This window comes from Lissotriton vulgaris, chromosome 4_1 (genome assembly GCF_964263255.1).
Source record: "Lissotriton vulgaris chromosome 4_1, aLisVul1.2, whole genome shotgun sequence".
Taxonomy (NCBI): Eukaryota; Metazoa; Chordata; class Amphibia; order Caudata; family Salamandridae; genus Lissotriton; species Lissotriton vulgaris.
The window spans coordinates 1,941,233,007-1,941,245,680 of record NC_141691.1 but is presented as its reverse complement, the minus strand read 5'-3'; the positions used below and the strand labels follow the sequence as shown (position 1 = coordinate 1,941,245,680).

General features: G+C 44.0%; 1 protein-coding gene across 1 annotated transcript in view; it reads left to right on the top strand.

Annotated features, from left to right (window-relative positions):
• Nucleotides 1-12,674, top strand: part of COL22A1 (collagen type XXII alpha 1 chain) — a 994,625-nt gene that overhangs the window by 841,615 nt on the left and 140,336 nt on the right. The window contains exons 37-40 of the mRNA XM_086966258.1: nt 1,654-1,707; nt 2,632-2,685; nt 10,474-10,578; nt 10,803-10,847. Coding sequence (XP_086822384.1) covers nt 1,654-1,707; nt 2,632-2,685; nt 10,474-10,578; nt 10,803-10,847 — 258 coding nt within the window. The remainder of the gene's footprint in view (nt 1-1,653; nt 1,708-2,631; nt 2,686-10,473; nt 10,579-10,802; nt 10,848-12,674) is intronic.

Genomic DNA, 12,674 nt, shown 5'->3' with positions numbered 1-12,674 from the left:
CTGAAAATGTCTTGCAGGAGATGCCGCCGAGCTGAAAATGTCATGGGGGAGATATTTGCTCCTCAAACTGGCCCCTTTGCAGGGATCTCCTTTGACTTTTGAACACAATGTGTGCCCCTATGTTTAATTTTAAAGCTGTAAGCGTTGAGATGAATTTTTCAAAATGTTAGATAATTTTGCATACTTTTTGCTGAAATATTTTTAGGAATATCACACACCTGTAGTTATGAACCACACTCATGTCTCATAAACAGATGCAAATTATAATTGCAAACGTTAGCTTCAACACCACTTACATAAACGAGTGCATGTTCGCAGACGCAAAGACCTCCTAGTGAGGAAATACCAAAGTTTAAAACCTGGGAATGCATCCATGATAGCCAAGAATTACCTCTTGAAAGAGCCTGTGGCGAGCTTTATGCTGTCTGCTTCCATTTAATGGCAACAGTCTGTGAACTTTCTTTTATTAAGGGTCTGTCTCATGTTAGACTTGGGGCATTTGGCCCTAAATCAGTTGGCAGTCGGAATGTTCCCACCCACCTTTCCCCATGGACTGGTAGGACCCACCTCCCATTCTCCTTGCCACATCTGTGCATGCCCATGTCTGGCTCTGGCTTGCCTCACGACCCATACCAAGGGCCATCTGGTTGGCATCTCCACTTGGAAACAAAAGGGATGCTTACCACCTCTTTATCACCTTAGCAGTACTGGGACCAGGTGGCGTTACCTGATTTAAAATTGAAGACGTCTTCCCATTGGCCCCACCTCTAGAGTCTGTGAACTTTCTTTTTTTGTCTCATGAGAACATGTTAGACTTGGGGCATTTGGCCCTAAATCAGTTGGCAGTCTGAATGCTCCCACCCACCTTTCCCCATGGCCTGGTCGGCCCCACCACCCATTCTCCCTGCCACATCTGTGCATGCCCATGGCTGGTTCCGGTTAGCCTCACGACCCATACTAAGGGCCATCTGGTTGGCATCCTGACTTAGAAACAAGAGGGATGCTTGCCACCTCTTTATCACCTTAGCTGTGCCTGGACCAGGGGGCGTGCTCTCATGTAAGATTAAAGACGTCTTCCCATTGGCCAATCCTCCAGAGTCTGCTGTAAATGTCAGCTGCCTTTCTATTTCAAGAGATTCAACGCTGGGCCTGTGACTGCTGAGAAGGTAGACCAGGGACTCTCACAGTAGAATTTCATAGGCCCAGGGCAGAACAGTTTTACTGCCATATGTGCCTGCTTTTCCAGAATTGACTTCCATTCAAACGCAATGCTTCATACGCAAGTAATAGTATTAGGATGAATACGGCCTTTTCGGAGACAGCGAAGATAGCACTTTAGTATCGCATGTGGCTTCGGACCTGTTTATGCAAATGTCACATTTACCACCACTGTTGAGGGTCAGAAAACTGTTCCAGATAAAAAAAAACCCTTGGGGCATATTTACAAGCCCCTTGCGCCACTTTTGCGCCACTTTTATCATGGGAAAAGTGACGCTAAAGTGGCGCAAGGGGCTTGTGAATCTGCCCCCTTGTATTTGCAGACACGTGACCTTTAGTGAGTCTTTATAGGGCCTTTCCTTTTATACACCGAGATCAACAAGTATTTTGTTTTTACATTTCATTTAAAGTTCTTTCTATCGTTTTACCTCCTAGGGTCCTGCAGGGCCCGCTGGTCCCCATGGCGCTCGCGGCTTACCAGGCAATGTTGTAAGTATTCACTCACGGAGAGCCTGGTAATTGCAGCTGTATCCTCTCTTGCCTTTGAGGATTGCTTCTGTGTTTGGTTTATTCAATCATAACCTGAAACAAATAGATGGCTTTCAAAGAATCTGGTACGTGCTGAAAGGAACAGTAATTTGAACGCAATGAAAGCAAAACAGAGCTTAGAAGCAGAGAAAGCTCCAAGAACAAGACAAAGGGCAGGGGCGGTGAACAGAGGAAGGAGGAAGGGAAAAACGAAAAGAGAAAAGGATGCAAGAAGGAAGGGAAAACATGGCAGGAAGAAAGGAAGGAAAGAAAGCAGGAAAGAAGTAATGTCGAAGTGGAGTTAGGGGTGAACAAATGAAGGAGTGAAAGCAGAGGAGAAGCTGGAAGGCTGAAGGAATCAAACATGTGATCGTGGAGGAAGAGAGGTTAGATTTAGGGTTAGGTATGAAGATGGAGGATGACTGAAGAGAGACAGAGTAAGGAAGTGGAAAAGAGACAAGAAAATAAAGGAATTGAGGATGCAGTGAAAGATGCTGTAGTTGAACCTAAAATAGGTGAACATGTAAAATAGATTGCCGCAGGTAATAGAAGGCTGCACTCAGAAAAGGATGCCCTGTCTAGATAATCATGAATAATCTTAAACACTGGACCGTATGACATGCTTTGAAGAAGCGCATTTTTTAATCCTAGCCAGCTGGTGAAATGATGACCTCTATGACTAGGTAGAACAATACAGAATATAATCAACACAGGTTGCACATTTAACATGTTTAATTAAATTGCATGCCTTAAATAAGTGGGAGATATTCTTTCAGAATTGAATAGCACTGACTGCTTATGAAAATGTGTTGAAATTTGACATGTTATGAACGTCCTTCCCTTTCAATAACATCTCTATAATGTTCTTCTACCATTTCCCCCAAGGGCCTCCCAGGAGATAATGGGCTACCAGGAATGAACGGAGAGAAAGGAGAAAAGGTGAGATAGTTAGTCAATTGCATTTGATTATGCCCAAGTAATTAAATAGTTAATACATGTTTAAATCAAAGGGAGTAGAAGCACATTAAGGGCCCCATTATGATGGCGGGAGGATTGCCAACACCCGGCCGGCGGCGGCGGCGATCTGCCCGCCATCACAACCACATTTAATCCCCGCCATGTTACCATGGCAGGGGTACTGCGGCAGATGGAAAGTCCTTCCGCCACTTTTCCGCTGGTCAGGAACCATCACGATTGCCGTGCGGGTGAAATCGGGCACAGTATGTTGGCGGTGCGTAGAAGGCACCACCATCCATAATATGATGCCTGGCAGTTCAGGCCTTTCCAGGCAGGCATGGATAGCTGTGGGGGCCTGTTGCAGGCCCCTGAGGGTGGGGGTTTGGGGGCTGCACTGGCAATGCACAACATGCCTCTTTGGCATTGCGGCGGGTGCTGCTTACAGCAGTGACAAAGATGCAGGATGCGACCGCCAGGGTGGTGGTTGCATCCTAATTGGCGGTGCTGGACCGCAGCGCCCCTGGCATACGGTCCCAGCACCGCTAAGGTGGCAGGTGGACTGAAGTCCGCCAGCCATCCTAATGGGGCCCTTAGTATTGGACTCCTTAAAAGTTCCACCCAAATACAGGTTTTCCGTTGGCATCGTAGAAGGGTAGTGGCATACCTAGACGTTTGGCCGCCCGTTGCGGCCCCTGCGTATACCAGGCTGTGTTGGCCATATGTGAGAGCGTGGGGGTTTGCTGGTGAATCGGTGACAGCCGCAGGTAAGGGGGGTGCTGGCAATTCTGTCCCGTAGCGATGGCCACAGGTAAGGGGGAGGTTGCTGCCCCCAAAAATAGTGCTGCACTCCCTGCCCACCCCCTTGCCACGCCACTGTAGGAGGGCCACAGGATGTGGATACATTTGTCTTTGACTGTGCCTTTCTGCTCTCGAATTAAAGGCATCAGTGTGACCTTGGGCACTTCATTTTTTTAATTTTTTTTAAAACTTTTTTTATTGGATTTTCCCCCCTTTTTACAGCATGTACAGAGCACAAAAAAAATTAAGATTATACATAATACATATATAGCACAAGTCATTACATAAATGCGGATATCTACATGATATTACATTCTTAAAATTAAATCCTACTAACTAGAAAGCGTAATCAAGCTAAACTAAAGCACAAGAATACAAAAAGAGCAGTGGAGAGAGGGAACGAAGAAAGGAAGAAAAACATAGGGCAAAAAGAAATAGAGATTACTAAGCCAACATAATATCTTTAACTAACCTTTCCTTCTTTCCATCGCGTAATCAGATCCCAAATTTGTGCGCCCAACATTCTTCCCTTCTTCCCCTTCCTAGCATATATAGCAGATTCTAACTTATAAATTGATAGTAGTTTAGCTAACCATTGATGATACGTCGGAGGAAGGGGGTCAAGCCATGCCGAGGCTATACATAGTCTCAAAACAGCCATTGCCAAGAATATAAAGCTTCCGCCCCGTATCTGCCCCTCCGCTTCAACTCCTAATAGTATTATTGATGACGTTAGTACAATTTCGATTCCTAATGCGGTATTTAAAAAGTTCTCTATATCTTTCTTTGTTGACTCCAAGTGGGGGCATGATGCAAAGATATGTACTAGATCGGCCTCTGAATTATCACATCTGAAACATCTGATACCTGATATCGCTCCCCATTGAGCAAGTTTGGCTGGTGTATAATACAAATGATATAAGACTTTATAGTGTTGGGACTGTAATGAGGCTGAACATAACAATTTCTGACCCATATCTAATGATAAAGAAAACTGATCTCGGACTATATCTAAACCGGTTGCCCATTTATCCGCCCATTTTTCGAGATCATCTTTCTTCCAGTTTAACAGTTCTTAGTAAAACCTCTTAATCGTACAATCTATACCTGTTTGTATAACCTCCATTATTGGGTTCTTCGCGAATCCCGCAGCACCACCCTTTTTTTTATTAATGAAACTTCTCACTTGGAGATATTTGAAGAATTGTCTCGTTTCTAAGCCATAACTTGCCTGTAGCTCTGAAAATTGCATCATGCCTTGTGGGCTTAGAATATCGCCCAGTTTCCGAATTCCTTGCCTCCCCCACTCATTAAAAACTGCATCAGAAAAAACCTCGCTAGGGAGAGTAGGGTTACCCTCGATTCTTGTATAGGCATTGTACTTCCCTATACCGAATCTCTTTGCGAATGCTTTCCAGGTATTATATGCTGCTAGGGTAGTTTTGAATCTTGTCCTTTTGAAATAACTTGCGTCTGTATATTTCAGAAGAAGATTTTCTGCCTCCGCCCCCATAGTTAATCCATAAATTGCTAATGTACCAAATTCATCCAATTCTTCTACCTCTGCACCTCCCAGCAAACCCACCATATATTGTAATGCTGATGCCCAGTAATATAGCTTTATATCTGATAGTGCCCATCCTCGCTAGGGAGAGTAGGGTTACCCTCGATTCTTGTATAGGCATTGTACTTCCCTATACCGAATCTCTTAGCGAATGCTTTCCAGGTATTATATGCTGCTAGGATAGTTTTGAATCTTGTCCTTTTGAAATAACTTGCGTCTGTATATTTCAGAAGAAGATGTTCTGCCTCCGCCCCCATAGTTAATCCATAAATTGCTAATGTACCAAATTCATCCAATTCTTCTACCTCTGCACCTCCCAGCAAACCCACCATATATTGTAATGCTGATGCCCAGTAATATAGCTTTATATCTGATAGTGCCCATCCTCCCTTTTCTCAAGGTAGTGCCATATACCTGAGCGCTCTCCTTGTTTTCCCCTTAGCCCAGATAAATCGGTTAATCATATGTTCACATGTCTTAAACCACTTATTTTCGAAAAGTAGGGGAATAGCTCTAAATATGTACAAAAATTTTGGAAGGACCATCATTTTTACAATATTTGTTCGTCCAACAATTGAGAGGTGTAAATTATCAAGTCTCTCTAGTTCCTTCCCTACTTTAGTGATTATTGGGACTATGTTCTTTTCCACTAGAGTATCAAGATCAGCAGTAATATTTACTCCAAGATACACCGCTGCTTGGACCACTTGGGTATCATTGCAGAATGTATGAGAGTTTTTAATTATTTGCGTCTTAGATGTATTTAGAGCGTATCCAGAGATACGTCCAAACCTCTGGGCCTCGATTTCCATCTGCCCAATAGCCTCCGTGGGGTTCGATGTAATCACTGCCACATCATTGGCATATGCAAGAATCTTGCATAGCCCCAAATGGGTGGACAAAGGTGTAATTCTGTTGCACATCTCTATCCTACGAATTAATGGATCCATATACATTGCAAATAAGAGCGGAGAACACTGGCACCCCTGTCTCGTGCCCCGCATAATCCTAAATTGCCGAGTTGAACCTGCATTTACTCTTATAGAGGCAACTGGATTAGTGTATAATGCCCGTATTGCATTGATATAGCCCTCTTTAACCCCTGCTTCATTAAAAAAAGCCACAGATAGTCCCAGGAGACCCGATCAAAAGCCTTTTCGGCATCTAATAACATGACCGCCATCGGGTCTCCTGTGACTTCAGTGACACCAAACAAAGTGATGACCTTACGCGTATGATGCGTTGTGCCCCTTCCAGGGATGAATCCATGTTGATTATTGCTTACGAGATTTCCTATTATTCTAGCAAATCTTGTTGCGAGTGCCTTAGAGTAGATTTTAGTATCAGTGTTCATTAATGTAATCGGCCTGTAAGATCCAGGCTCAGTGGCAGGCTTCCCCTTTTTTAAGACTAGCACAATGTCAGCTCCCCCCCATGAACCTGGAATAGATTCCTCTGTTTGGGCTGTCTGTATTGTTTTAACCAAATCATCTTCTAGTGTGTCCCAGAACCTTTTATAGAATTCCATAGGGAGTTGGTCAGGGCCAGCAGCTTTCCCTGTAGGGAGATCTGCTATAGCTGTTTTAATCTCAACTGAGTCCAAAGGTTCTTCCAATCCCTCTGCCTCCTCATCTGTAAGTTTTTCCATTGGGATTCCCTCTAGATACTCAATTATTGCCCTGGGGTCAGTAGACTGTTGATCATCGTATAGCACCTCATAAAATTTCCTGAATACTTCTCTGATTTCCTCCGAATCCGTGTGTAATCCGCCAGTTGTGTCCCTGATCTCTTTTATCATTCCTGACGCTGCTATTTGCCTAGAACGTATAGCTAAGATACGTCCTACTTTCTCACTAAATTCGTGACATCTCTCTCTTTTGATCGTGAAGTTCTTAGCTGCCTTATTCGCAATTTCTTCTTCTGCGTCGCTTTTTACTTTCATCACCTTAATGAGTGCTTGTTCCACCAATGTATCTGTTAATATGGCTTGATGCAACTCCTCCTCAGCGTCTAAAGCTGCCCTGGTTAATTCACTGTTCCTAAGTTGCTCCTGTTTGCGCTTAAATGCACTAAAACTAAGTATCTCTCTGCGAACACCTGCCTTAAAAGCATCCCACACCGTTCCTACTGGTGCGCTTCCTCTATTATGTTCAAAAAAGTCTTTCATCCACTTTGACATATGTTGTATATACTTATCATCCTGTAGGAGACCTCTTTCAAAGGTCCATATCATTTCCACCCTAATTCCTACTGTTGTTTATAATGTTAGAATGAGGGGATTGTGGTCACTAAGGATTGTTGGAAGTCTATCTATCTTTGAATTAGAAAGCAATACATTTGACACAAAGAAATAGTCTAGCCTTACACAAACTCGGTGTGGAGCTGAGTAATAAGTGAATCCTTTTTTATCAGATCTGAATTTCCCCCACACATCAGATAAAACATTATTAGTTAATAGATTAGATAATGCCTGATATACTAATGTAATGTAATAGTATACTCTAGGCAAGGTACCAAAACTAGAGGAGTAGCTATATTGTCTAGGAACAAGAATGTACTAGTTAGAAAGAAATTGGAAGATCAGTGGGGGAGGTGGGTAATGGCTGAATGCATGATTGATGGGGAGTGGACAACGTTGGGGGTTGTATACGGTTCAACAGAAGATGATCCAGAGATTTTAGAATTCCTAGATATGGAACTCGCTGTATGGGCCCCTCGTATCATTATGGCTGGGGATTTCAATATTAACGGGGTGGATGGATTAGGGGTAGGTTCCTTTGGGAGATATCAAGGTAAGAAAAAAAGACCTTGGGCACTTCAAAGAGTAGTAGCCAACTCACTCTCCAAAGCAGACGAATAGTAGCAGCTTCAGGGACTGTGCTCACAGATCCTTGTACTATTTTATATTTGAGCTACTCCTAAGACTTTAACCCCTAAAGCTCAGCTCAATTGTTTAGAGCGGCAAGGCGCCGGCACATTTGTGCCAATAAGTGCACATAAAACTAGGTATAATGTTAGGTATATAAGGGAGGAATTGTAGAGACCCAAAGGGGTACATTTACAAAAATTTAGTGATTTTTGTGACGCAAATTCATGGACAATCTTGCTTTACTAATTTACTTACCAGTGGAAAACTTGTTTTGTGCTGGAAAATCACTTGAAAGTAGGCCAAAGCACCTTTGCATTACTTAGCACCAAGGGGGCATTCCATTGATGGTGCATGGATGTTCCCATGAATCTATCCAAATTTTCTGAGGCAAAAACGCATTTATTTTAAAAAAAAAAGTAGAGTGGGCTTTGCATTAAAAAATAGAACCCACTTTAACCAGCCGCTATTTCCCCTTTTTTCCCCCAACTTTGCATGTGTGTTGCACTGTATAGCGCACTACAAGATGGTACATTTTTTTAAGTTAGGCCTTGATTCTCAAATAAATCATGGAATGCAGCACAGCAGCCAAAAATACTCTACTGCGTTGCATTACAGGGAGGGAGCAGGAGGGCACTATATCTATAGAGATATGGCTCTCTCTTCCCCTCTCCCTAGCGCTGGCGTAGCTTTTAGCTGCTGTGCGCTAGGCACACACCTTAGTGCCAAAGTGCTAGGGTGTGTGCCTGAATCTTCCATAGGTGTTGTACAGGAAGCAGCTTCAGGTGTATAAACTTCACAGTGGGTTTTCCATACAAACCAACACAAATATCAGTTGCAGGCGGCATGGCTCGCTGGTGGCAGGGTGGGCAGCGGGGTGGGGGGCGCGGAGCACATTGTTCAATAAAAAAATTAATTTACCTTGCCACCGGGTCAGACGTCTCTATTCCCCTCCATCTCGGACTCCAAGAAACAGCCAGGCTCCCTTGACCAATCACAACACTGCAATGCCTGCGTTGTGATTGGGTCGAGCGCTGTGGTTCGGCACTCAGCCAGGGACAAGGGACCTGGGCATGGTCTCCATGCAGAATGTAATGCAGCCTGCATGGTGAATGGGGAAAGTTCACATGACTGTTTTGGGCAGCCCGAGAGGGCCGACCAAACAATTTTTGCGAACTTAGGAGGGTTCTACCACTCCTCCTCTGCTCTGCAGCCCAAATCGCCCACTCACGTAAAGCTGCCGCAGCAAGAGGACATAATAAGATGATAATAACATTACGTTTTTATCATTTTATTTTTTCCTTTTTTTACTGCTGCAAGGCAGTGGGGTAACGCTCCTCCGCCTTAGTGGAGGAGCCGCCCCAGGCAAATACCGATATGCATTGGTTTTTTTAATCCCCAAAATGGTTTTCCGTCGGGTTTGTGTTAAAAAGGTAACGCAGACACCATTGCACTATGGTGCAGAGGTGTGTGTGTGGCGCACGGCAGCACAATTCTGCACCTGCGCTGGGGAGAGGGGAGGAGAGTGCCATATTTCTGTAAATGTGACACTCTTCTTCTTACGCAGTGCATCATTTGCAGCTGCTGCGCAGCATGATCATTTAGTAGATCCTGGCCTAAGTGCCTCCCTTCAAATAGCCCATGTTAAGATATGTATGAACATTTTGATTTTTTTCCTTTTTGGAACATATGACATCATTTTAATAGTTGAAAATCCGCTCCCCTACACGTCAAGTAGATTTTTTACTTTTATTTATTCAACAAAATGAGAAGTAAACGTGAATATAAATTGGTACTGAGCACTTCCCCAGCATCTAATGACAATCATTGTCCACTAAGAAGACAATCTACACGGACAAATATTACAACTAGCTGAATTTACAGGTGTAACTTTTTTTCTATACATGGGAAATGACCCCTTTTTGCCTCACACCCATTTAACAGGGTGTGTTCCATTTCTTTAGTACTTTGCAAAACACACATTCTCCTGCTTTTTACAGGGCTGTATTTTCCGTGTGCTTCCAGGGTGAGAAACGTTTGCAGATACCCACAATTTTCTGGCTCTGTGGTTGTTCACAATCATGCCCCTCCCTCCACCCACTGACTGTAACCTCATATTTACCCCTTTCCTTATCACAAGGGAGACGTATCCATCCGGAAAAGTTAATAAGTAGACTTCACCAAAAGCCAGAATTCCATTATTGAAAACTCACAACCATAATTACTTACATAATTTTGATTGAGATCAGGTCCTTCTGATATTCACTTCTCCTTCAACAGAATTGTTTATTTTTGTTCTTTGGAAACAATAAAAAAACATTTTCGAACACAAACATTTTATGAATGCAAATCCAGCTTTTTGCATTTGATACTTGGGTCTGCAGTTTAGGGAATACCTTTTTTGAGAGCTCATCCGACATTACTGATTCCTAAAAATGTCAGATTAAGATATCTCTGTGATCTCTATTACCTGAGTGTCTAATATGCACTGATCATAAGGGGTACGGGATAAGTGATCTGTTTTTTTAACTTCTCTTCTAAGGGTGACCCAGGAAAAGATGGTAGAACTGGATTACCGGGACCCACTGGTGAAACAGGGCCTGCTGGAATACCAGGTCTACCGGGGAAGAGTAAGGATGGAGTGCAGGTAAGTCCAACCTGCACGGCCCATTGCGCAAATAAAAATGTGTACATTGTGAATCTGTAATTTTAATTGTGAAGCTGTAGTAGCTTGTAAAAGAAGCTCTAAGATCTGAGACGGGGAAGGGACCCATCCTGTATAAGGGGATTCAAAAGCTAAGTCTAATGATAGGTCTTGTGAACTGCATAAATGCATACTGACCTTTTCCTTTCTGTTTTTTCAACTTCAAGGGAGAACCTGGTGCTCGTGGGCTGCCCGGGCCGCAAGGATCTAAGGTAAGTGGCTTTCACATCAATCAGATCCTACAATATAGGGAGTTTTATAATTCATAAAGTGCACGTTTAGGTTTTTTTCTACTATTAGAGGTGTTTTAGAAGTTAATCTGGAACAGCATGTTTTATAGTTTAATTCTCTCAAAAGTTCAAGATGGCAAAAAAAGGAAGGAATGTATTTACTTTTCAGTTTGGTGGGTATGGGCTTGGTCTTCCCAAATATCGGACTGCTCTGCAAAAGAGAGAATGATGCCACTGACTCACCATATACACCTTTTTGGACACTCCTAAGTCTTTTATATGCTCCTCTCTTTAGAAGATACCAAAAATGCATTTGCCTATTGAGGCAAGTTAGAAGAGATCAGTTCTGACCTTTTCTCTGAAGGGTGTGAGCCCCAAGATCGTACATCCTGCGCCTAGTAGAGTATTCCAGAACTGCACAGGGGCGGCTCCACCACTATGGCGGAGGAGCGTCGCCCCACTGCTATTAAGCAGTGCAAAGTAAGGGAAACATAAAATGATAATAATTTTGAGTTATTATCATTTTATGTTTCCGTGCTGCTTTGCTGGCGGTACAAAAGGGGGTGGTGATGGACGGACTGAAGACGGCTGGAATGCCAGAAACTGGTCCTCGGAAGCTTTTTTCCGGTCCAGGGAAGACATGGCTTGGCAGTTCGGGCTGGACTGTTCCCATGAGGCACAGAGTCAGACTGATTTGCATATGGCCATGTCTGAACTGGGGTGGCGGTGTGGGCTAAAGAACGGTGATGGATTAAACCCAGATCTGTTGACTGGGTGTGAGTGTTTGATTGATTCAGATGCTCCGTCCATCACCACCCCTTTTGTACCGCTTTGCTGGCGGGGCTGCTCCGCTCTCAGAGCAGGGCAGGGGTGGAGTGGCTTACCCACTCCTAAGTGCACATGACTGTTTGGCCAGCCCGCCTGAGTCATGCACACTTTCCCTGTTCTCCATGCAGGCTGCATTAAAGCCTGTGTGGAGAACATGCCCAGGCCCCCATTCCTTGGCTGGGCATTGAACCAGGATGCTCAGACCGATCACAACGCTGCTTTACAGCATTGTGATTGGTCAGGGGAGCGTGGTTGCTTACCAATCACAACACTGCATTGCAGCATTGGGATTGTTCTGATGGATACTTCTGCCTGCGGATTCCTCTCCTTTTGAATACCCCCTGCGCCAGCATTCCGCAGGAAAATTCTTTCCTACCACTCCCACGTCGACGAGAGCATCACAATGGACAGGCTCCGCTCACGGCACCATATAACGTCATCGGAGCCAAAAAGGAAATAGTCCACGTGCTGATATCAGTTCCCTTTATTCCGCGCCGTCGCCGCTTAACGGTTTTTCAAGGGGGTCTCCATTTTCTTCTAAGAAAACTTTGTTCAACGGCGCCGGGTGTGGCTCCATCGACGCTGTTACCTAAGCATGCTTTAGGAGAGAGGCGCAAAGGCTCCTTGAAGAAGAGGAATATTTACAAAATCAGGAGGAAGGGGAGATTGTGGACTCTATGGACGAGTTTGAAGGCCTGCATGAAGCTAGTGGCCTAGATACTTCTCCTGAATTTAATCTTCCATCTGCAAGTGGAGGTGTTGTACAGGACATTGCTCCATACCATGTGGTCATAAGGAAAGCAGCTGATTTATTAGGTCTCAAGCTTCCCTCAGCTGTGATAAAATCCAATATTCTTACAGAAGTCTTAAACACATCTTCTTGAACTTCTGAGCCATTGTGTCCTTTTACGGATGCTTTAACAGAACCAATCACAGCCTGGCTGCGCTCCCCTTTCCTCTAGTCCGTTGAGGACAGCAGGA